Raw genomic sequence first — 27,171 nt, forward strand, 5'->3', positions numbered from 1 at the left:
TGTGAACAGCCAGCTTCTTTGGCAATTAATATTTGTGGCTTATCCTCCTTGTGAAGGGTGTCAAATGATTGTCTTCTGGACTACTGTCAGATCAGCAGTATTCCCCCTGATTGCGTAGCCTATAGTTAACCAAACTGAGAGTACTATTTATACACATTTTCATGAGACTGAGCTCTTTTTGACTCAGTATTGACAGACGTTCAGACTTTCAATGTACATCCACATGAATAGACAGAAGGGATGGGGTTTCGGTTTGTAAGATGCATTCTAGTCATTCTTGTATGAAGGAGAGGTTTATTTGTGTTTACCTCACGGCGCGTGAACCACATGTGTTCGTCTCATCGCTGGACCACTGCCATAATACACAACAACACAATTAGAATATTTTATACTAGAGCGCAATCCCATTACGGAGGCCGCAATGAAATAATTGCAGTTTTGCCACTTTCAACAGTGTTTCTCATTCAGTGGTGAAATGGCTCTTTATTGAATTCAGCTGCTCAGCACAGATTAAACGGTGAAGGTGATGAATGGAGCTGTCAGTCAGTTCCTCAAACCAGCAGTATACAGTCAAGAGAGGTCTAGTATGGCATGCGGCCCGGTCCAAAAATAAGGCTACGAAAGTGATTCGTTCGTGAGGAAAGTGAGTCGTGCTTAAAATGTATCCCGTGCTTCCAGCTTATAATAAAAGCTTTCAAAAGCTCTCATAGTTAATATGTTGGATATTTTATCTACCAGACATGTTTCGTCAAGTAAAATCAAATGAGGCTCAATATATGATTCAAGTCATTAATATAATTGAATGTAACTCAGGGTGCGTTGATTTACACCCAATCTAATTTATATGTAAGAGTCAAATCAAGACATAACAGTTTCTTAGTTCTTCATTCTGATAGAAAAACGTGGACCTTAACTGTAAACATTATATAAAAAATCCCCCCAGTATCATTAGTTGATAAGAAATCATAGAATCAGACGTGAACGTTATCATTTTAAAAGTGCAGCTACGAAAACGTTTAAACCGGAACGACAAATCCAATAGATAACTTTATATTATAACACGGAATCTGCAATAAACTCGCATCAATTTAAGGCGTCGTCGTGTGAACTGTGTGAACATCAGTATGAATAAACAGAAATGAATCTAGGCCATTTTATCGAAATAAAACTTAAAACCGACCATAGTAGTTACAGTCATTTACAAATCAAATAGATGTAATGAGAAAAAAATCGAATTTGTAATTAAAATTACAGTCGAGGTTCTGTGATCTTATTGTGGCAAACACATTTCAGTAGGCTAGGCTAACCAAGAATAGCCAATAAACAAAATAGGCAGTTACTATTTAAAATACACATTTTTTTTTATCAATGTTCTGTACCATTTCTTAATGGAAACTTGTGTATCGTGTGTAGCCTGTTAAAGTCAGTTTTGTGTTTGTATCAATTGTAATATGAGTTTGAAAAAACACTCTGGCAGCTCAGTTAAACCATCACATGCTCTCACCAGCTGTGAAGATGTGGCACTGTCAAGAAGAAGATGCCACATTTTCATAAAACTAAGATTAGGAGTGTTCATTTGGCTCTGAGCAGAGTTTTCTGCTTCAGTAGATCAGTGTCAGACATCGTAGTGACACACAAAGATAGTGACACTCAGACATAGAGACAATACTCTTCCCTGAGGAGGAGATTCTGACACTGAATGACTGACATACAAACCACAAACCTTCACTACTGATCTGGGCTCATAGTAATCTGCTCACTATAGCGCGCTTTCTCGTTAATGAAGTGAAAATGAGATAGAAGACCATGCAATCTTTATACTAATCATTTTGAATGTTTATATGCCATATGAGTGCATATTTAATGAGGATGAGTACCTCTTTAGATTGGCATTCATTATGTCTTTTATTCAGGATAATTCATCCACCTGCATATATGTTTTAGGTGACATGAATGCTGACATTACTGATGCAAACTCTTCATTTGGTAATCATTTATTGCAGTTTTGTACAGACAGTGGATTAATTTTATCTAGTAAGGTACTATTGCCAAATGATAGTTATACTTATATCAGTGAGGCCTGACACTCTACTTCCTGGTTAGATCACTGCCTTTGTACAGTGGATGCATGACTCCATTGAGATAATGAAGATTGAGTATGATCTGGCTACTACGGACCATATACCTTTTTTCGTGGTGCTGATGGGCACTATACCGGTGTTGTTGCCTGTGGACAATGGCATTGATGTAGAGAAAATAAATTTGTCAAAAATTTCTTAATAGGTATGTTGATCATTCAGATGCTTTGTTGGCCAATATTGAGGTCCCAAATGATGCCTTATTGTGTCGGGATATGGATTGTAAGAATGTGCAACACTGTAAGGCTTTATGTTCCCTGTATGAAGCTATTGTGGAGTCTCTCAGTATTTCGAGTAGGCCTCTATATAAACCTAGGAAAAACTTGTGCATTGCTAAGCCAGGTTGGAAGGAATACGTAGAAGAGCTTCAGAGGCCCGTAATGCTTTTAAAAAATGGGCTGAGTCAGGCAAAAGTAGGCATGGCCCCTTGTTTGAAACAAAAAAAAAAAAGCACTAATGCCAGATTTAAATGTGCACTTCGCTATATTAAAAGAAATGAAAACATTATGAGGTCTGATTCACTGGCATGGAAGCTGCAAAATAATAATGTTAATGATTTCTGGAAAGAAATTAAAACTATTAATAATTGCAAAATATCTCTTCCGTCTAATATAGATGGTGTGAGTGGTCCTGATGAAATTTCACAGTTATGGCGGAAACATTATTGTGAACTACTAAACTGTGTAAAAAGTAATCTGTTTGTGGTGGATAATGTGGAGCATAATGATGATGTTGTTATTACTTCTTCTGAAATCCATGAAGCAATATTGAAGCTAAGGGATATTAAGGCATGTGGTCCGGACCATATTACAGCTGAACATCTTAAACTTGCCAGTAAGAAACTGTGTCCTCTGGTGGCTATGTGCTACACAGGGTTTTTTGTTCATGGGGAGTTACCTGATTCTATGCTCTCTGTTGAGCTGGTACCTGTTATCAAGGATAAAGTGGGGAAGCTGAATAGCTCCGATATAGGCCAATAGCTTTGGCCAGTGTTATGTCAAAAGTGCTGGAGACAGTTGTTCTGTGTAGACTTGAGAGGTACGTCCTGTCTACGGATAATCAATTTGGTTTTAAACGAAAGCATGGTACTGATTTATGTATTTTTGCACTAAAGGAAATTTTAGATAGATATAATAGACAAAATTCCACAATGTTCTTGTGCTTCATTGATGCCTCTAAAGCATTTGACCGTGTTAATCATCAAAAATTGTTTTTAAAACTGATTAAAAGTGGGGTCCCTGGTTTTTGGATTAGAATCTTGGTCTATTGGTATTCTCATCAGACAATGAGAGTTAAATGGGGGAGTGTAACAACGGCTCCCTTTAAAGTGACCAATGGGGTTTGACAGGGTGGAATTCTGTCTCCTTTTCTTTTTAATGTGTATATGAATGATTTGTCTATGATTTTAAATGCTTGTGGTACAGGTTGTAGGGTTGGTGACTCACTAATTAATCACATTATGTAATGCTGATGACTTGGTCATTTTTAGCCCATATAGTGCTGGTATACAACAGCTTTTGAGACTATGCACACAGTATGGTGTAGATTTCGATATAAAGTATAATCCAAAAAGGAGTAAAATTATGACTATAAGAAGTAGAGATGATAAACATTCTCATTTTCCTGATTTTTATCTATCTGGTACTGTACTTGATGTATGCACAGATATTACATATCTTGGCCATATTATTGCAAATGACCTGTCTGATGACAAGGATATTTATAGGCAGCGTCGTAAGCTGTATGTGCAAGCGAACATGTTGTGTCGTAAGTTTAGTATTTGCCCTGTTCCTGTGAAGATTTCACTCTTTAGAACATACTGTACACCGTTGTATACTGCCTATCTTTGGTGCCGTTATAAGCAAGATAGCATTAGAAAGCTCACAGTGGCTTATAATGACAGCATGAGGCTGCTGCTAAGAGTCCCAAGAGACTCCATATGTTTGTTAGTGCTGGGGTACCTACCTGTGCTGCAGTCTTGCGTAACTTAATGTTTAGATTTATGGGTAGGGTGTCTGAGTCAAAAAATGACCTAATTGCTGTGTTGGCTAACCCTAGACGAAGTTCTGTAAGATTTTCGTCCAGACTGTGGAACCATTGGTGTACATGTCTGTATGTTAGACACTGAACACTGTGGAGGGTCTATTTTTACTTCTTGTTTATTTATTATTTGTTTTTTTTCCTATGTTTTTGTATTGTACTATGTACTCTGGGTCTGGAAATAAAGTTTATTATTATACTGATAGACTATGCATGTTTTTTTTTCCTTTCAGGGTGTCAGATTTGCATAGCTAAAAATTTAAATGTAAAAATACAAAAAAATATTGTGTATTTGTTAGCGATGAGAAATGAAAGCTACACGTGATGGATGTAGGAGGAATGCATGAAGTCAGTCATAATCAATTTAAAATAAGATCAGAAAATGAAGTTAAAGTTTCTTCAGAAGTAATGCAAGTACCTCAGATCAACGATTATTTAATCTTCTGAAGACATCCATCTTTTCCATAGGAAAATGCATGAGTGTGGACATGAAGACATTTGTATATTCATAATTCATTATCAGACTTGTGATTTTATTGTACATTTATCAAAAACCAAAACATGCAACCAGATGTCCAATCCTTAACATTCAGGAAACTGTAAATATGTTCATTATTAATTTTAGAGTACACTGCTCACTAGTGGTTGTTCAATGCAATGATTCACAATTGTTTTATAAACTTAAAACTTCTAAAAGCATTTTGAATCAACAAGTAAATTTTATTTGAATTTTGAGTTAAAAAAAATTACAGTAAGACAGAGAAACAAGTCGTTAACAATGAAGACCCTCAACATTATTTGCTCTGGGAGAAATTATTTTGAATTTCCATTTGAAAAGACACATGAACTTTCATAGAGATCCAGAGACCTCATAAAAGCAGTAAAATAGAGTTAAGAATAGACATAGCACTATGCTGAAATAAGGCTGTCAATGTTCAATGTGTAATAGCTCGATTTACATGCTAGCATCAATCAAATCAACTACAAGGTACGTGATTCAGGCACTTTGGCTTAAAAAAAAAAACATACACAAAAGATGAATGAACAAGCCCTTAAACTGATGATCTCATTAAAAATCTATCAGGGCAGACAAAATCTCCAACATTTGCTGGATCTAAAATGATTTGGAGTAAATTACTATCGAATTCATTTCAGCAGATGAATCAAAACATTCAAACTTTAAAAGCCAAGATGCCACCGAAGTTCAAGGTGAAACGTGTCAGATTGATTTTGTGGCCAGCAGCGCCTCCTACTGGTACAAACAAGCTGAAAAACATAATCCTCACATCAGCTTGCTGCAAGAAAGTGCAAAAGCACAGACATGAGAGCATATTACACTTGTTTTTATCTAAAAAAATTGTTTTTTATCCAAACCTGAAAAACAGCAATTCACAGAGAGCTACAGTAAACGATAGATCATTCCTACATTCAATTGTAACAGTACAAACAAGCTAGCAACCACAGTTTGTTTCCAAACGCTGCGAGCAGAAAGCTGTAACACTGATTACAGAAGTCCAGAATCTGGAATATTCTGTCGCCGCCGACACGAGATATATGGCACTGATTGGGAAGTCTGTGAGCTTCAGGCGCTCAGTCGAAGCCTTGCCAGTCGCTTTGCTCAGAGTCATACTCGAGTTCTGCTCCTATGCAGCGCACGCCTTCCAGCAGCATCGGAGTCCCGTGATGACGGTCTGACAGAGGAGAAGAGACGTTTACAGCACTACACAAGTTCAACTTTATATCTGTTCACAAAACAGGCTGTTTTGAAGTTTTTACAATTTTATTTTGCTGAAGATGTACTCACCCTGAGGCCATCCAAAATGTAGTTTGTTTCTTCATCAGAACAGATTTGGAGAAATGTAGCATTGTATCACTTGCTCACCAAAGGATCCTCTGCAGTGAATGGGTCCCGTCAAAATGAGAGTCCAAACAGCTGACAAAAACATCATGAGAATCCACACCAGTCCATCAGATAATGTCTTGTGACGCAACAAGCTGTGTTTATAGGCAACATATTCATCATTAAGATGTTTTAACTTTAATCCATAGCCTCTGGCCAAAATATGAGTCCTTAAGAGAATAAAATCCCGTTGTCCTCACACATCAAAATCAATGAAAATATTTGTTTAGAACTGTTTTTGCTTGTAAACGGTGCTTGAATTACAGTAAATTCTCTCCGGTTTCAGATGAGATTACTTTCTTATAAAGTGTTAAGTCACATTTTACCTGGAAGCAGTGGTTAGAATTAAAAAATATCTTAATGATGAATTTGTCTCTTAAAAACACACAATCTTTCACTTCACAACTGATGCACTGGAGTGGTGTGGATTACTTGTGGATTATTGTGATGTTTTTATCAGATGTTTTGACTCTCATTCTGACGGCGCCCATTCACTGCAGAGGATCCATTAGTGAACAAGTGATGTATTGCTTGATTCTCCAAAGAAATAAACTCATCTAAATCGTGGATGGCCTGAGGGTGAGGAACTTTTCAGCAAATTTTTGCTGAAAATAAAAAAATATTTTCTTTAAAAATGGCAAAACGTACACATCAACACTTACAGTGGAACTAAAAACAAAACAAGGGACAAGTTAAACTTATTGTTGTGATGGACATTATTCTGCACATGCTGTCAGAGCTAAACTTGTGTTGAACTATTCTTTTAATCAGATTTTACATAAGAACACCAGTAGAGAGCAGCAAACAACCGTGTGTCTGATCTCCTTTTATTCAGAGCTTCATTCAAATTGTGCCTTAACTTTTTGGACATTTTTTTGTCCAAAGATGTCACAACTTCTCAGAAACATTAGCCAGAATAATGGAAAATCAACGGTCACTTACCCATTACACGAGCATGAACTTTGACCTTCACACTCGCGTCCTCTTTGCTCTCGCTAAGAATCTGCACCTCCTCACACATCACTCCCTCCTGATGGGCCATATATTCACAAGTCACCCTCAGACCTCCTGAAGACAGACACAGTCAACAACAAAAAGTATTTTCCACAATCATCTACAGCCACTGTGCACAAAACATGTCTTGATCTCACAGACAAAATGATTGCTTAGCTGTAGGTCACACCAGTTTAGGAATCGATGTGTTCAGCTAGAACTGTATTTATTCATGGGCACATCTCCTATCTGATGTCTATATTTATCTTTTCCTTGGCAAATGCACACAATCTATCGCCGCAATGGAAAATACCTTGAAGCTGCTGTGAGCGGTGTCACAAGCAGCATTATAAATCACAACACAAACAGGCATAGGCCAGTCTCCACTAACACTACTGCAGCAGGTTTTGGGATGTTGGGACACTCATATGTATACACCAGGGATGGATTATGAGGGCACAAACTGATTAAAGGCCCACAATTGGTAATTTTTCAATTTTTATATCCGAAATATTACCAAACGTATTCGTTCTCAAATATGTAAGTAAATGCATTTTGCACCTTTATAGATCATGTTAGCTGATCAACTGTAATGTAATGGGTGATGGGCAAAGTAGCCTAATGTTAGTGTTAATGTAAAGATGGGGATACTGCAATAACAGTATTTATTTATAATGTGCAATAATTGTATTTAGCGGCTGCCACTTCATAATAAGTGCAATAATTGAATTTAGATGCCACTCATCACCATGTGCATTAGAAAAATCTCATTTCCTTTTAGTGCTAGCTTCTATTTTAATATATGCTGTAGCATCTTTCTTTTATTTTATATATATATTTATATAGCTACTGATACTGTACAGTCATGTTTTAGTTAGTACAGAGCCATAGGAATGGAATTTCGTTAATATGTGCCCTCAGTTAAATGACAAAGCAACCTACCTGATATCCAACCTGAATATCTAGCTTACATCTTACACACATCTGCACTTCATTGTTTCTGGTGAGAGAATTCGCCAGAGAGCAGAATTCAGTCAGCGAGTGCACGCACTGAACAAAACACCAGGGTTTAAGCGATGACTCATCTGAACACCTCCGATTGGCCATTGAATTCACAAGATCATCAGAATCGTTTGTGATTGGTTATAATGCTCAGCGCTGTAAAAATGCTTCTGTCTCAGCGCCAGAGCGATCTCAGGTTTAATTTAGCAGCTGCTGATGTGCCGCACTGAGCATTCTTATCACACCGGTGTGATCGTATCAAATAGAAAATGCATTCTATGCATTAAAATCCTCTTGGCTCAAAAATCTGAGGGGCTGCTTTCCATTCTTTTATGGTGTAAATTGCTTAAAAAAAAATTTCTTTGCAAAACTTGCTCCACTTCCATGCGTCTCATGTTTTTAAATGTAGGCACCACATTCAGCACCATGAGTTGCATTATAATCGCAAACAGCAATGCTACTGAGCCGTATACACATTTACACGTGGGGACATTCAAAAGTATGTAAACCGTATTTTTACTGTAAACTGTACATTTAAGGAAGTCGATGTACCAACGGTCTAGCGGCCGTTCGCAAAAGAACACTTTTCATTCTGCTGCCACGAAATATGCGCTAGTTAAAATTTGTTGGCGCTGAGCTGGCACCTCACCGCTGCGTTCACTCTTAGTTCTCACATTTCTTAATGCACAAGTGCTTTCTCTACATATTAAATCACAATATATCAGAATGCATTCACTTTAAAAATGACACACTTGACCTTTTTAATTCACTGTGTCTCACAGAACAGCTGCGTGTTGAAAAAAACCCATAAATGCTTTATTTTAATGCCTATAAAAAAATAGCATATAGGCCCATGCATCTTTTGGTTTAACTGATCAGCCAATACTCTCAAATGAGCATCAGTTTAATTCAGTTACTGCTTAAATAGTGAGCGTTTCTCGTCAGCAGATCTGCAGCTTTCAAAGCAATCATGCGATGATTCACGCTTAATCTTTTTGTTCAGCAGTGATCATAGAGCACTCGTTCATTCTTTCCCATTAAATGAACTCATAATCATAAACTGGTGTAAACCGTTTCTGAGGGCCCTTCACTTGAATATAGCTCTTAGAGGAGTTTTATTCTTAAGAGGACGCAAAGCTCGGTCAAACAAGTGTATTTGTGATCTGTTTGTGCGAATGTCATTGTCTAATTCAGTCTTATATATAACATTTCCAAAATTTATTTTTTATTTATTTTTTTATTTTTTTTTAAGAAAGATGCCATATAGAAGAACCATTTTCTTTTCCCCAAAAGACTTTAGTTGCAACTTTTTGTTTCTTTACCATTATAAAAATGATTTAAATATGCCTAAAGGATTTTGGAAAACGTTTGGGAAACACTGCAATGTTAAATCACCAGACTTAACGTCTCTTTTCTCCATCAAGTATGTTCAGCTGTGATGGGTCAGAGAGCTGAACCTTAAGTGATGGACGTACCATCTGAGGACGGTGTTATGTTAGTGATATGGAGGTGAGGATTGGGGATGGGGGCCGGACACACATCTTTCCCCGAGCTCTGGCATTTCAGGCAGTGTGAACACTATCTCATATCGGTGCTGTGTTTTCAGGAAGCCCACCTTGAGGAGATGGAGAGAAGCAGAGAGGTTATGGTTGGGTGTCAGCAGGTCTATGATTATATGAGATTAATGAGTCAAATCTGAGATAATAGTTTACAGTGATAAACAAGGTTAATGAAATCTTAGTTGAGTGATGAAATCATTGTATGAATTACAGTTAACTTATTTATAAGTCCCTAGTAGTGCTTCATTTATGGCATCATAGTTAGCTGATTTCATAAACAAAATCAGCCTTGACTGTTGATGAAGCATAGTCAACTTAGCTCAATGAATTTAGAGCCAAACAACAATCATAGTTGACTTATTAACCCACAAAACCTGATATATTATAAATTTATTTTTTTTAATGGAACATTTGAGCTTTTACAGAAAAAATGCATGCATGTTATTTTAAGAGAAGACGGTGCGGAATATTATTATTTTGGAGAAGACAATGCTGAATAAAGTCGTAATTTTTGCTATTTTTGGACCAAAATGTGTTTTCGAAGCTTCAACAAATTCAAACTGACCCTCTGATGTCACATGGACTACTTTGATGATGTTTTTATTACCTTTCTGGACATGGACAGTATACCGTACATACATTTTCAATAGGGGTGCACTATGTGAAAATCACGCACCTGATGGAATTTACCGCTGATTAGAGAACCGGCTTTACTGACGAGATGCGCATTAATGATCGGCCGATCTTTATCGGTGCACCCCTAATTTTCAATGGAGGGACTGAGAGCTCTTGGACTGAATCTAAAATATCTTAAACTATGTTCCGAAGATGAACAGAAGTCTTATGGGTTTGGAACGACATGAGGGGTGAGTTATTAATTACATAATTTTCATTTTTGGATGAACTAACCCTTTAATTTTAGGAGCATGAAATACATGATTTATAATCTGTTATATGATCCACTGATGTAACTGCATGAAACTGTTTCACAGCCCAAAAAACAGATTTAAAGTTCATTATTGAAGATCTTACTAACCAAGGAAGGAAATTAGGATGATATTTTGGAATAAAAACAATGGGAAGTGAAAATATTAGGAAAGGCAGTGACAGAGCTCATGGTAGGAAACCATCAAACTACATCTGTGTCTCAGTGAAGGATGACGTCTTATCTGACCAGAGCCTCATCTAAACACAATAATTAAACAGAGCAGACAGGCCAGAGTTTCAGGTGTTATATACTGCTTGACGGTGCTGAAGCTGGGTCTCCATGGCAACACGGGGCACTAACAGGGCAGTTTCATAAAGACATCTGCAATGAAAGAGTCAAGAGAATATGACACCCACTGTGGGGTGAACGCCAGCATAACTGTGTATCTCGTCTTAGATATTTGCTAGTAGGAGGAACAAAAAAACACTCTCTGTGTGATTAAATATGTTCAAAAAGTCACTGTTCTCACAACAACAACAAAGAACTTGTGTGATGGAGCTTCAGTAATCTTTTTAGGGGAGGGGGAGCTATTTTATACATTCTGAGATATTTACACTGGCCATGGTTTAGCATTAGAATCCAACTATTTAACAAAGTTTAAAAAAAAAAAAGATGTTGGACATATGACTAAGTATTTTTGTGCCACATACACTTTTATTTTTATTTTTTTTGCGTATGGCCCTGTTGACATAATAAAGGGCAGAATTCCTTGTATGGGCATTTCTCCTGGAAGCACGCACACACAGCGACAGAGCAGAGAGCAAGAAGCAGCCCTCAACATGCTTATTCGGGTTACGGAAGTCATCGGCAGCGTGAACAGGACCTGCTCAAGAAGAATGTCTTCAAAGAAGTATGTTTGGTTGTGTGGGAAAGATAACCTTGTTAGGCTTCTCAAAGAACCCAGCTTTAAGGGAACAGTGGATGCAGTTTGTTTTTTCCGGGACAGCAATGGAGTTTGTTTATTCCCGTCATTTCAGTGCGGAATGTTTTATAAACAAGACCAAGTTCAACGCTGGGATGCTTCTATACTTCATTCATTTATGCATCCATTGTTCCATCGATCATTCTTTCTGTCCACCCATCATTCTGTTTATCCATCCATGCAACATTCTATTCATCCATTGTTCGTTCTATCCTCTTCATTTTTATCCATTGTTTCGTCCATCCAGCCATCATTCGATCTTCCATCGATCCACCCCTCCCAACCGTCATTCATTCCATCCATCTGTCCATCCACCCTTTGAACATTCTATTAATTGTTTCATCCATTCATCATTCGTTTTATCCATCCATACATACATTGTTTGTTCATCCATCCATCTATTGTTTATTTATCCATTTTCCAGCCATCCATCTATTGTTTATTCTATACATTCTTCATCCATCCATCCATCTTTATTATATCCATCATTCCATCCATCCATCTATGCAAGGTGTTCTAAAAAAAAAACTAAATCTGATCGCTTAGAAAAGTAACACTGCATCTCTCTGGAGCAAGCCACATGATTTCAGATATCATTCAGCTTCACACATTACAGAATGAGTTGCATAGCAGTTTAATACTTACAATTGGTTCAAATAGCTCGCCTTAGTGAGACCCACTAAAAAAAAGCTTGATGGCAATGCATTGCACCAAAAAGAAAAAATTAGGAAACCGTTAATCAGAATTAAAAAATGATCTCATCCAAGCTTTTGCCAAGTGTTCAGTACACATGCTCTGACATACTGACTGCTCCAAGCATGAGTCCCATCCAAGCATGAGTCCCATCACTGTCTTCAACATAACGACAAGGCTAGAAGTCAAGTAGAATATGCTGACCAAAGGAAAGAAGCTGAAGCGTTGATGTGAGAAAATTAAATCAATGTTCTTCCTGTAATATGAACTCATATGCATGACTGAAGAACTTCAAATGAAGCTAATTAATAACCCCAGCAATAGCACTCGCTCTCACCTTCACCAGGAAGTTCCCGTTCGACTCGGGGATCACCATGACAATAGAGTCGTGCAGTTTTTCGTCAAAATGCACATGAGAGTGAGCGGCTGCAGCGGGTTCCTCAGCAAAGCGAACGCCTCCCGTCTTAGACGACGCTGCAGGAGGAACAAAAGCAAAGCGATTAAAGCTGCACTTATTACACACTGACCGCAGGTTAAAAGACATCCAGATTGTGAGTCGCTGAATGAAAATGTTCAGCAATAAGCTTTTAAAGTTGAAATTATTCAAATCACACTTGCCATCTGACACCTAAAAACCTGAATGACCTTCATTCTAATATCAGGAGAATCTTTTCATTATTGTAGGTCAAAGAAAGGTTATATCACAAGGTGGGCGTACATATAGTTTGGATGTGCATGGGATTTTCCAGCTTTCAGTGTAAAAAGGCAAAACTTGCGTTTAAGCAGAAGGAATACAAAACCAGATCAGTTTAAACACTTGGATCAGAGAGAATAAAGCTGATGTGTACAATAACCCCAATGCCTTCATGGTCTTAAATGCTATTTAAAAAAATCTGTTTTTTATATAAAGGAAACGATCGCTCAATGAAAATGTATTGACTTGTTGGCTCTCCAAGGTGAGTTTGTTTCTTCATGGGAACATATTTGGAGAAATGTAGCATTACATCTCTCCTCTTCACTACTGGATCCTCTGCAGTCCAAACATCTGATAAAAACACCACATTAATACACACCACTCCAGAGGATCCATTGGTGAGCAAGTGATGCAATGCTACATTTTTCCAAATCTGTTCTCAATAAGAAACAAACTCAATTTGGCCTGAGGGTGAGTAAAATTTTCAGCATATTAAAATTTTTGGTTGAACAATTCCTTTAAGCTTTGGACCAAACAAGCACCTAAATTGGGCCTAAGAAGACTAATATGGGTGTTTTTAGTTTTCAAGTTTGTCTCAGTCTTTCTTTCCCACAGGATCTATTAGGACTGAAAAACAGGTATCAGGTTTCACTTGACGTGGTTTTAGGGGATGTTTATGTAAGATGCATTCAAAAACAGCTAGATAGAGCACAAGCAAATGGAACAAGAATATAGGAGCCTTTTGAAAGTGTAATTATTTATTAAAAGATGCAACTTTTCTGGTATGATGTTACTGTGGAAGCTGTATGTGCTAATTAAAGCACCAGCATTAAAAATATTCAAAACTAAAACAATTAAGAAAATCTCTTCTAATGCTCTTATAGGTTCTTCCTTTTCATGGTCTGATTTAATAAATGCAAGTAACCAGGCCCTCAGGGGTACATTTCTCAGACACAGATCAAACTGGAGTGCATGATCAATGCCCATTCTTCATTAAAAATCCATTTGTGGGGCAGGGTAAGAGTAAATCAATGCTAGATACACCACATATTAAGGGTATTAAACAGTCTCCAATCACTCACATCCGAGTCCACCATAATGAACATCAGCGATGGTGATTTGTCCTTCATTTTCTCTCTATATTCCTCTACATCTGATCAAAGCCTCTGCAAAAATAACCTGATTTTATTGCATTTTGGAGATGTCACAATTAATTTTCCCACAATTAACTTTTTCTTCTACTATGAATCTAAATTAAATGGGCAAGTAACTATAAAATGATTCATATTTTTACATTTTCTGATGAAAATGTTTATGCTGATCACACACGCTAAAAGGTTTTTGAGCTAAAGTTTTATTAGCCTTCAAAATCAAAAACCCACTTCACATATTCTATCATCCATATATGATTTATATAGTAATGCCAAACAACCACATGATTGCACAGACACAAACAATCTAAGATGTGTGTTGAGAGTTTATTCAGATCACTAAACCAAAGTATGAGCAACAATAACAGCTGCCAATAGCAGCCACAATAAAGATTAAACAGGCAGCCATTGACAGACAGACTGTAGATAACATCAGGGACTCTTTAGATCCCTGCGCTATGAATAAAAATAAATGACATGTGAAATTCAGGGAACATCTCGGGAGAGTAGCAAGAGTAATAAAAAAAAAAAAAAAAGGAAGAGTCAATTGCCAGGATACAACACATTCACACTCAAAACTAGCTTCAGTAAATATTGCATTTAGCAACTGCTTTTACCTAAAGCAGGGATCCTCAAATCTGACCCACGAGATCCACTTTTCATGCAGAGTTCATCTTAAACCCTAATCAAACACACCTGAGCATGCTAATCAATGTCTTTGGGATCATTAGAAAATCACAGGTAGATTAGTTTGATCAGGGTTGGAGCACATTGGCCCTCCAGGATAAGATTTGAGGAACCCTGATCTAAAGCATCAAGAACATTACAAACCATTTGTCACATAAGAGCTATAACTATATTTGCATTGTGCAATGCCAGTTTTAATTTGAAACTAGATTAGCACATGCAGAAAAGAAGAGAAAGAAAACTTTTTTGAAATGCGTATGATTATATAATGCTAATATGAGAATGATAGGAGTCTGGAGGGTCAGTGGTGATGCTGTTTGCCTGCTGCTCTAAGTCTTGTGCAACAGAGATAAAATTACACATAACGCAATGTAAGCTGGGACTGGACGGCATTTGTGTCTACATTATTGGCCTCATTTCAGAGGTTATGGGACTCCAACTGTTTGCCCGATGTAGAGCACTATAAACACTCTCACGCGTGACGGACAGACCTGCCAAACACAGTCTCATGGTCTGGATGACATCTGTACACTTAAAATACTCTCTGTCCTGAAGTGGAGATCTACAATTAAACTGGCTACATGCGACTTCTGAGCACTACATTGATCACTGCACCAGCAGAGCCTGAACAGTGTATGTATCTGTGTCTTTGACTTTCGGGTTTTTTCCTGAGCCCCAAATGCCTGATAGATGCCTAAAAAGACTGGCTGGCTGACGGTGCCACAAGAAACCAAGTTTCACTAGTGACTGTCCTGATATGCAATGTTATAAATAATATAGTACATGTTTTACCAGTGCCAAATTATTTGTTGGCAAAAATAAACAAACTTTATTTTTGAAGCAAGCTCCTAAATGTTATTACAGAGCAGAGAAAACAAGAACACAAAATACAAAGTAAACAATAATAAAATGTAATTTTAAAGCAAGCTTCTCAATGTGCTTAACAATAAAAAAAACATAAGTTAATAATAATAAAAGACTCTAGCATCCCTGCAATGCTACATAAGCCAATAGGTTAAGAAAAAAAAGATTCAATGATTTTATTAGTGTTTTTGTTGTTGTTATTATTAATAATAATAATAATAATAATAATAAATTATAAACCGCTTTATTTTTAAAGCAAGCTTCTAAATTAAGCTAGGTGTGTACACCAAAAAGAATATAAAAACTGCAAGAAATAAAATAAAAACTTTTTTTTTTTTGCTGTTGAGATCACTGGGGAAAAAGAATGCTCCAATTATCCTAATTTAACCATATATAAAATAATATATATAAATAAATAAAAAACGCATAGTAAAATATAAAATAAAAGCTATCCTGAATAAAATGTACAAAATTGTATAAGATTTTAATTTTAGATCTATATTTAGAGAGTCTGTTAAAGGTAAAGTGATCCAGTATTCTGGAGCATAAGAAACAGAGTATTCAAATCGTATGTGACTAGGATCACTTCTAGATAAGGCTGGATAAAGCTCACCCCACCTTTAGGTCTTATTTGCTTGAAACAAATCAGAAATGCTGCAGTCTGGCTGGGATCAGAGATAGACGGGCTCTCTATTAAACGAATGCCCGGCGGTGCAGTAGAGGCACCGCATTTTATGAACCTCATCTAAAACTTCACACTGTAACCATGGCAACAACGAGAAATCTGGCCCCTGAGAACCGGCCCATGGAAAGGAGCGTTTCCAAAAAGCAGTTCTGGGTTCAGTTTCGTGCTTCAGCATGCAACGACACAAAGCCAGGGCTCGAAAGATGCTCTGTGAATGTTGCACAGCTGTCGGAGCTGAAGAAAACATAGATGTTCTGGATTGATAACCACAATAAATAGTGGAAAGACCTAATCTTTTTTTTTTTTTCGAGTTTTCCGACATCTCTGAAAAGGCTTTTCGGACAGATGTGAAAACAGACACAAGCTCTTGCACATTTCCTGATAAGAAGAAACAGCCCACTTGTTTTGCAACTGCTGAGTCACCGCCGACTGAGCAAGAATTCATTACGGTTTATGCTTTATTAAAATCATCCTCGAAGTCTCATTCCTGAGAAGGAAAAAGCAGCAGGTTGTCAAAACTCATAAGAAGATTGACATAAAAAAAAAAAAAAGTTTAAAAGTCAGCTTACTGGGATTATTCTGAAAAAACATATTCAACTCCTTTTGTAAAAAGGTTGTTATAGTTTTATTCAGTTCATTTTATGTTTTTGAAAGACTTATGTTCATCAAGACTGCATTTATTTGATTAAAAATATAGTAAATTCAAGATTTTTGTGAAATATTACAATTTACTATTTAAAAAATTAAATGTATTCATGCAATGCTGAATTTTCAGCATCAGTGTCACATGATCCTTCAGAAATCCTTCTAACACACTGGTTTGCTGCTTTTTTCGGGACTTTTTAAAAAAAAATGTAAAGTTCAAAATAACATTTAAATATTAAATAATAATATTGTCTAACATTGTAAAAGTCTTTACTGTCAGTTTTGATTAATTTGATGCATCCCTGCTAAATAAAAGCCTTAATTTGTAAAAATAAATATCTGACTGAAAATCCTTACTTTTGAACAAAAATATAATAATAATAAACAAACAGGAAATATGCATATAACTAAATATAAGAACAATAGCATATAAGCACCACTAATAATTATTGATAATGTTCATGTCTGTATCCTTCTATAGTGTGTGTGTATATATATATATATTATGTGACAAATTAAAGAGGAAGAAAGTTTGTTTTCGCCAAAAAGGAAGAGGAAATAGTTGATATTTTTGACAATTATAAACGTAAAAAAAAAAGTCAACTTTGATTGTGAGGGTGGAAAAGAGAAAGAGACGTACCTTTCTTAGCAGTGGCCATTCTGGTAACAATCAGGATCAAACTCCGGTAAAGCTGTTGTTACGGCCTCATCGTAGATGACATCTGACCTCGAAACAATCCTGAGGAACACAGAAAGAGAACCACAAAAAAAAGGAATCAATAGCCAGAAGACGACAGTGTGAGAAATACAGAAAGAGCTGATATGGGGGGAAAAAGTATTTATATAGATGAAATATCTTACTCTAATGCTGAAGCTTACATGCCAGAAATGTTTGAGGTTATTATCAGCTTTATACACTGGAAACAGACTGTGGTCTTGTTGTAAACTATAAGCCAAGTCCCAGATCCACACCAAGACAGAGTAATGAGACCCCAGCCCATACCGGACCCCGTGAGACCAGACCGCTCGGGGCCCATGTCCAGACCTCAACCCGACCAGATGAAGGAATCACAGTAGACGGATGTTAATATGCATGCAGTGGATTCAGATGTGCCTTGATCACTTCGCTCTCTTAGTTGCTGTTTGCAAAGTCAGCATTTTTATGTTCCAGTCTTTGTTTTTAAATCGCTCTCGTTTTTCCCTCGGGACGGTGACTCTTCTTTTATCTGATCTCTCTTTCTGAAACTCATTAGAGAAGCGTCAGAACCAGGATGAAGGAATATGCAGGGACTTTCTAATTCACTGGGGAGCTACAAAACACATTCATACACTGAGACATTGCCTAATCACTAGCACCTACTGCAAGAGAGAGTTAAACCAGCTTGTTCAGTAAAGCCCATCCACTTTACTGTCAAATTAAAGATGTACTGCAAGAGCAGGGTGTCAGATGTTAAATGCACATCGGTGAGGAGAAAGCTTGATGACATCATTAAGTGGAGATCATAAATCGCAGCAGTCATTCAGCACTGCAACATAAAAGCAAAACATTCTCGTTGCTATTCTGATTTCAACAGAACACTCAACAGTAGCAATTTTCCTGCCTCTCTATCCTAATAATGAATGATAAAGAAATTGCAGAGGGTATGCGGTAGAACAGGCACAAGTGGTGCTTTTTCAAAGAGCATCACTATTTCTTTTGCTCATGCTTAGGATGAGTGAGCTGAACAAACCCCTAACTGTATGCATTAAACAGACAAAACCATCATGGAGACTTGTGGATGGGCTCTTTTAGCCAGCAAGTAACCACCTAGCAACCACTCAGAATACTCTAGCATCATAGAAGATCAATTTTGTGCTATAACAGTTTATTTTTGTGCACCAAATCCAATAACTAAACCTATTTTTAGTGCAGCGAATGCTGAAACCTTTTTTTTTTTTGTGCATCAAATGCAATAACTAATTATTTGTGCACCAAAAACTTTAACTGTTTTTCCTTGCACCAAAAACTAATTTGTGCATAAATGCAATCAAAAATGTGTCGCACCAAATGCAATAACCATTTTTTTGTGCACCAAATGCTACAACTATTTTTTGTGCAACAATAACTAATTTGTGCACCACAGGCAATAAATATTGTCTGATGCAATCAAAAAATGTTTTGCACCAAATTCAATAACCATTTTATGATCACCAAATGCAATAACCAATCTTTTCTGCACCAAGTATAATAACTACTTTCCACTTTTTAAAGGGTGTGGTTGTTAATTCCACTCTCCACAAAATACACCTGCTGCCCTTTTCTCAAACAGTCCATTTAAATTAATATTATATCAGGCCCAATTAAAGCTGAAGATATGAAGATACAGGGTGGATAGAACATTCAATACTGTTAATTTCAGTCAAAAAAATAAAATCTGGCAGTTGTGGTTGGGTGTGCCCTCAATAACCCGCTCTTTAATTCTCTTTCTCTGTCCTACATTTCTCGATTTACTTTCACAAATGGTTAAATTAGAGTGAGAAGTGCATAAATATTGGACAATTGCTCATGTAATATTTCCTTGTTTTCTCTACTATACAACATGACCAGAAATCTAATGTCAAACCCCCAGATTTCCCTCCATCTCTACATCACACACTTTGGCTGAAGTGACAACTGAAGTGGCGCAACAGATATGAACCAGTTCCAGTCTGTAATAATAACAACATGCCACAGAGAGAGAGAGGGGGGTAAAACTTGGTCAATGTCTCATATGGATTGCTCTAAAAGGACATTTATAGGCTATAACCCTATAAAGCAAAACATTTTTAACATGCATCTCAATCCTAAAAGCCATGCCATTCTGCAGGAGAATCTGCTGTGGCTTGCCATTATGCATTCTTCACTAATTGTATAATATGTGATTTTCCTGAGCCAAATGACTTTGGGAAGCTTGACAGATAGTAGCTATGCCCCATGCAAGTGTTCTCATTTCAAATGCATCCTATAAATCTCTTTTTCAGCTCCTTTAAAGTCAACGCCTTTCAGCCTGTTGCATTACAAAAGAGCTTGATGAAGCCTTCAAGTCCTGCCTCGTGTTGAGAAAGCCATGCCTGCAGATTGATCTATGGGATTTTAGATTTGCACGACTGTAAATTAGTTACGTTACACCAAAACTAAAATACCGACTTTAGAGGCATTTTTAAGCAGAACGAGTGAAAAGAGACAGACAGAATAACACAATGCATGGATCTTCTCGAGACCTCTTCTAATAGTCGTGCAAAAACGTACACGACATTGATCATTTTAAAAGGAAATGGCTTGAAATACTCACCTCTTCTCACGGATAATAGGCTTCTGCTGCCGGAAATTCCAAGACGCGACAGAAATGAACCAGAACCAGGAGCGCAAAACCCAAAGCTCCAGTCAGAACCAGGCAGGCGCTGATCTGATTCTGCGAGCGAGTGCTCGACCTCACTTTTACTTAGGGGCTACAACTTCCGCGTTAACCACGTGGTTTTTGCGCCTGTAAATTTGTTTCGAGTGCGGTGGTTGGGACTTTAGATTCATACGAATAACTCGAGTCTTCTGAGTCAGTTCACCAAAATGATTCACTCACCGATTCTCGCCTGCGTTCAGTTGTCCTTTCTGCGCATGTTACATCAGTGAATCATTAATATTATGTTGTTATCATTCTTTATTCATTTTCATCAACAAAGATCTAATATAAGCATAATCGGAGTTTTATTCATAAATTGAAGCAGAAGATATTTCATTGATCATCTAATAACGACTTCAAACATTTAAAAAAAACTACAATAGCCTTGGTTATTGGACATTTTAACATGCATCATTCTTCTCTCCTTGTTCTCACATGACGATCTAAACCAGGGATCACCAATCTCAGTACTAGAGGGCGGGACATCCTGCAGAATTTAGCTACAACCCTAACCAAACACAACTGGACCAGCTAATCAAGGTGTTATAAATGAAACTTATAAATGAAGCTGCACCAGAAAACTGAAAAATGCTGCCTTCGGAGTACACATTCCAAGGTAAGAAGGTATGTCTGAATTCAATGGTAGCTTCACTTCCGTTCTTCGGAGATGCCTTCATCTGGTCGATTTTTGAAAGCAGCATAGAAGACGCTGCCTTTGAGATCCCACAATCCTGTGCGTTCCATTCTGTGACCGTTAAGCCAAAAAACAAAGATGGCGTCTAAAGTTGCGGTCATTGGTTTTGTGTTTTTGATTTCGCTGTAACGTTAGTTCGTTAAACTATTACTCTGCCTCAGAAGCCCATCCAAAATCAGTTTCATTAGGTTCTTTAACGCAAAAATTCTGCCGGCAAAAGTCCAATGCTATCTCATGAGCAATTCGTACGTATTTTACGAGGTGGCTAATTCATACGATTTTATACAATTTGTCTAAACCCATGTCGGTTAGGTTTAGGGGCGGGGATAGGTGTAGGTCATTCTTACAAATTCCGCAACTCGTAAAATACGCACGTTTTTGCAGAAGTGTGGTCTACAAATAAGCCACCTCGTAAAATATGTACAAAAATTCAAGTAGTGCCGTCAGATCAGGTCGACAAAGTCATTGCTTGAAAAAGTCCAAGTTTTCGGTTGCAGACATGATTGAGAGCTAAACCCTGCAGGACACACCCGCCCTCCAGGACGAGTTTGGGGACCTGACATGGCCTCTAGTTGGCTAGTTTAGGAAGAGTTGTGTCCATGCCATGTGTTTGACCAATTAAATGCTCCGTAACAACCTGCACTAGAACGCTATTGACTTGCGCCTGAATCAAAACAAATTCCCAACTAGTTTCAATTTTTAAACAAACTCAATTTACATTTTCAAACTTTTTGGTCCAAGAACGTGATAGCATTATAACTGTTCTCAGCTACAAAGCGTCCCAATATTACATAAAAAAAAAATAAAAAAAAAATAAAAAACACACACAACTGAACTCAGTATTGTGATAGTCAGTGTTGCTCTGGAGTGATGTCAGTTTTATTGTGTTTAAAAAAAAAAAAGGAACAGTGTAAACTATATAAAAACAACTGTAATCAGCAATGTTTATACTCTTAATAAATACGGTAAAAAACTAAATGGTAATAAGAGCATTTACACAACACTTCATGTTGTGTAGCTGGGTTATAGCCAAACTTGTGCGACATCAGGAATAAATCAAATATACTGTGGCTCCTCCTCGTAGTCCATAGTGTCTCACTGTCATGTTCACATCCAGATGATTTCCTAAATCAGGTTAGCAATTAATGATTTGCAGGCATACTCAAACTAAAGTTTGTAATACACAAGTTTCTTCTGGTTCATATTTCCATGCCAATCCATTTCATGACTATAACAGATAACATTATCTGCATCAGATCAACCTCAAGAACAATGAATGAATGCTTTATTTACCTTTATAAACCAGCAACATTTTCTCTGGTTTCTTCCCAGCCCATTCACAGGCATCATTTAGCAAGACAGAGATTCTTTCCAGTGGGAACACATCTACTTCCACAGTCTTTCCAGCACGTTTGACAATGATGTTGATCTTGTCCACTTTGGAAATGTCGTTAAGGTCAGTGAATGAACTTGAGAAGTACTGTGGGGGGATGGGAGGATGATCTGAAATAAGGAGCAAAACAAATGATTTAATGACATCAAGATCACAAACTTGAGTTGATTTTATCCAACGGGAATTAATTGTATAGGGTTAGAGTTATAATGTAGGAGTTTCATACCAGAATGAGCTGAATGGGTTTGTTCAGGACTGCTCGGCTCCTGGAGCTCAGACACCAATATGAGAGGAGGTTTTGTGACTGGGACGTCATCTGAGAAAAGCAAATTAATGCTTTGTTAGAAGCAGAACTTGTTTTGTTTTATGTGTATTAAAATACAAGGATGAATTGTTTACAAAAGGACCATGAATGGGTATTAAGAAATGTAATGGTTAATTTACTACAACTTAAATATGGTGTCGCAGTTTTTGAATCTTAACACACACACACGACCGCAATAAGTTAATACCATAAAAAAAAAGGCCAGGGGTTTCCAGCGTATCAATAATGAACGCGATATTACATAGCTTGTCAGTGATCTATGGCCCTCCCCTGATATCCACTGCACGCGTCTGCGGCACATTAGGGTCCGATGAGGTTTTGTTGAGTCCTCCACGCGGTGCCAACTCACATCAGAAGCGGATCTGAAGCGCAGCGGTAGCATTCGCGAGACCACGTGATTCCTGCAGTCCAACACTTTATGGTCCAACATTGCCTTTCTTGATTTCGGTGCGTTCCAACATGGTTGGCTAAATGTTAATGTTTTGTCTGGTTTAATTCTGTTTATTCCACTCCTAAAATTAATCTCCATACCACTTTTCTTTTTAAATCGTCCTTGTTAAAAGGATGAGGTGTCAATTTGACGTTTTCAACTTTGAGTACGAACCTCTCGTCATCCATTTCTGGCCTCCTATAGCAAGAATATAGTAATGTGAAATAGATTGGAAGTCTTTTTTTTTTTTTACTTCCATTTTGTATTTGCTGGTTTGGACGCGGCGTGTCAAACATATCCTAGACGCCTATCTTTAGCAGAGAGCTTCGAAGACGCTTTTGAAAAGTGCCACAGCGCGTCTGGTGTAAACCGAGGCACTGACAAGAGTGTCCGCCATCAGCTCTGGTAGCCGCGTCAGAGCTGCAGATGTGTGCAGTGGAAATCAGGGGAAAGTCTATTAAGTGCCGCTCCATTTGAAAGCAGGTGATGGTGATTTAGCGGTAATAACGGAAACAGATTTACGGACTAGATGCACATGATCATTGTTAGATAGTATATCGCCACGCCCTAGTCTCCACTAAGAGTATGTACAAAACGGCCAATGAGCTGAAGCTGGATGTTCCCCCTACTTTTGTTCTCTGATGGCTCTGTCTGATTCACGGTCCCACTGTTTGCAGGTGATGAACTGTTGCTTGTCTTCCAGAAGATCGAGCTGATCTTACCCACCTGCAGAGCACAAATCACCAGTCAAAGGTCATTTCAAACTAATATTCGTGTAAGTTAAAGTTTTTTTTTTTTAAACCCACTGTGGGTCTAGTTTTTAACCTAGCAAGTGTTTAATTGTTGGGGTTTTATTGCCGCATTCACGATGCAACGCGACCCGTTTAACAACTTGTACAACCGGTTTTCCTCATCATTGGAAATTTTAATTTGAAGTTTAAATATGGTTTACATTGTAAAAAATTTAAATGTGCTGTGTTTACCCGTTTCTATACGACCTTTAAAATCTAGGGTATGTGTCATTGTAGTTTTGGTAACATTTTAGATTAGGGAACAACATTTACTTAACATGTATATTAGCATATTGGCGGTTTATAAGAGCTAATAATGTCCATTAATGATTACCCTCATTCTATTTTAATGGCATACTCCACTTGACCATATTAAAGACTTCCTAACCTTACCAAATATCCAAACTTAGTTACTACAACTATACTTAATATGGTAATAAAAAGGAACAAATTAGGAGTCTGAGGGAAAACTCATAGTTAGTGAATAAACTCCCTAATCTAAAGGTTTATCACCCATGTTAAGCTTTATTTTGTAAGCTAAAAGGTAAAAAGTTAACAGTTAATCGGATCATGCTTTTGCTCCCACTAGATAGGCCTACTCTCAGTGCAGTTTTACACACTTTGCCATAGTTAAATGCAATATAAAGAATACGACTAACTAAATTAAATTACCAGAGAGAAAACATAGCTGTATATCATGTCCATGTCTCTGATCACTTCCACACCGTGGCTTGGCTCTCAATATTCACCACTACAGATCTGCAGCATATTCATCCCACACCTTTTACAGTCTGGCAATGATTGCTTCATATACTGGCTTTCTCCTGGATGCAGCCAATCAGTTTAGCTGAGGTTTATGGGCAGCAAATTAGCAACAGGTGTACCCAATCACCTCCATGAGAATGGAAGCAGATAAAATAAGTCTCAGGACATAACACACCACCTCTGCTTTCACTTTTCCTTTGTGAAAGATTTTGTGTTATAGCACATTTTCCCTTCGAAATACTCTTCTACAATACTGAAATCTGTCACCACTGAAAGCCATCACCAAATGTCTAAACAAATGTATTCCATATATGTCCTAAAGAGAAGTCACTTGCAAGCGTTTATAGATAGTTTAAGTCAAAGTCAAAAGTCAAAGTGTTTTTATGCAGGCAGATTACACCACATCACTCAATAAAAGCACCATAAAAGGCTTTTAATAAATGACTCATGTTTACAATAGGGTTCAATACTCTCTGTATAATACCTGTAGGTTTGTAATGATTTATACATTGCAAGATTTCAACAGTAAGTCATTTCCAAATAATGCAGCGTTTACATATGACTGGTATGCTTCACCTCCAGACATTTCATCTTAACACCCTGCTGCTTCTGTACTGTAATATTGTCTACTGTAATAATCTTTTTTGTTATTTAAAAAAATATATTTAAAGTAATGTATGATGTTAAACACAATATTAAGTATATCTATTTAACTTTAAAGAAACAGAGTCAGTCTCTTAGGCTTTTGTCCTTTTTCTTTCGCATGCTTCCTTTAGCAAAATGTAGATTCTTTCCCATGGAAATATTTCCACCTCCATGATTTTCCCATTAAATATTACAATGATATTTTTTCAGACACCAAGTATGCTGCATACTGGTGATGGTTGAGGAGATTCCCCCTTCAATGTTAAGCGCTTTGATTGCCCGGAAAAGAGGTATATAAATGTTAGGAATTATATTAAATATAACCAGTTTCTTCAATCAATCACAATACTATGGACTGTATTTTAAATTATTTTCACGGGCTGTTTAATGCTGGTCATATACTGTATGTGTCTTTGCACAAAAACTACATATTGTAAATAGCGTAGAAATGAAAAACACAGGAACTCATTAGTTAGTCCAGCTGCAATATCATGACAAAATCGTTGTTTATTATCGCTCTTGATGTTGTAAAAATGATTATTAATTTTTATTAAAATACTGAACAAAATTATAAATGCAACTCTTTTGATTTTGCCCCCATTTTTCATGAGCTGAACTCAAAGATTTAAGACTTTTTCTATGTTCACAAAAGGCCTATTTCTCTCAAATATTGTTCACATATCTGTCTAAATCTGTGTTAGTGAGCACTTCTCCTTTGCCGAGAATGTATTGGGGGTCTGGGTCCAGAAACCATTCAGTATCTGGTGTGACCACCATTTGCCTCATGCAGTGCAACACATCTCCTTCCCATAGAGTGGATCAGGTCATTGATTGTGGCCTATGGAATGATAGTCCACCCATCTTCAATGAAAAAGTTGCTGGATATTGGCAGGAACTGGAACACACTTCCATATACGCTAATCCAGAGCATCCTAAACATGCTCAATGGGTGACATGTCCAGTGAGTGTTCTGGCCATGCAAGAAATGGGATGTTTTCAGCTTCCAGAAATTGTGTTCAGATCCTTGTATCATGGGGCTGTGCATTATCCTGCTGCAACATGAGGTGATCGTCATGGATGAATGGCAAAACAACGGGCCTCAGGATCTCATCACGGTATCTCTGTACATTCAAAATGCCATCAATAAAATGCACCTGTGTTCATTGTCCTTAACATACGCCTGCCCATACCATAACCCCACCTCCACCATGGTCCACTTGATCCTCAACGTTGACATCAGCAAACCGCTCACCAACACGATGCCATACACGCTGTCTGCCATCTGCCCTGTACAGTGAAAACCAGGATTCATGCGGTTTATGTTTATCCGTCCATCGAATGTGAGCATTTGCCCATTTAAATCAGTTACAATGACGAACTGCAGTCAGGTTGAGACCCCGATTAGGACGACGAGCATTCAGATGTGAGTAGAGTTTGAGTTTGAGTAGAAATTCTTTAGTTATGCAAAGCGATTGTTGCAGCAGCTGTCCAGGTGATCTTGGAGGTGAAGATGCTGGATGTGGAGGTCCTGGACTGGTGTGGTTACACGCTTACACAGTTTCAATTTGATGTATTGATATTGATTTAACGTAATTTAATATTGACTGCATATTAGTTGCTTTAATTTGCATTTGGGAACGCAACATTCATAATTACAATCATATATAAATCTGTTGTTTACAAAGAGAACTTTCACTGTCAGATGACCCTTCAGAAATCATTCTAATTGGCTGATATGCTGCTCAAGCAAC

General features: G+C 37.4%; 1 protein-coding gene across 1 annotated transcript; it reads right to left on the minus strand.

Annotated features, from left to right (window-relative positions):
- Positions 1-5,361: 5,361 nt before the first annotated feature.
- LOC113038189 (UPF0687 protein C20orf27 homolog) lies at positions 5,362-18,096 on the minus strand. The gene is given in 7 exon segments (XM_026195447.1): positions 5,362-5,869; positions 7,021-7,146; positions 9,549-9,621; positions 9,623-9,688; positions 12,573-12,709; positions 17,602-17,700; positions 17,841-18,096. Coding segments are annotated over 6 exon segments (522 nt in total). The 5' UTR covers positions 17,621-17,700; positions 17,841-18,096; the 3' UTR covers positions 5,362-5,768.
- Positions 18,097-27,171: the final 9,075 nt, after the last annotated feature.

Source organism: Carassius auratus, chromosome 2 (assembly GCF_003368295.1).
Source record: "Carassius auratus strain Wakin chromosome 2, ASM336829v1, whole genome shotgun sequence".
Lineage (NCBI taxonomy): Eukaryota > Metazoa > Chordata > Actinopteri > Cypriniformes > Cyprinidae > Carassius > Carassius auratus.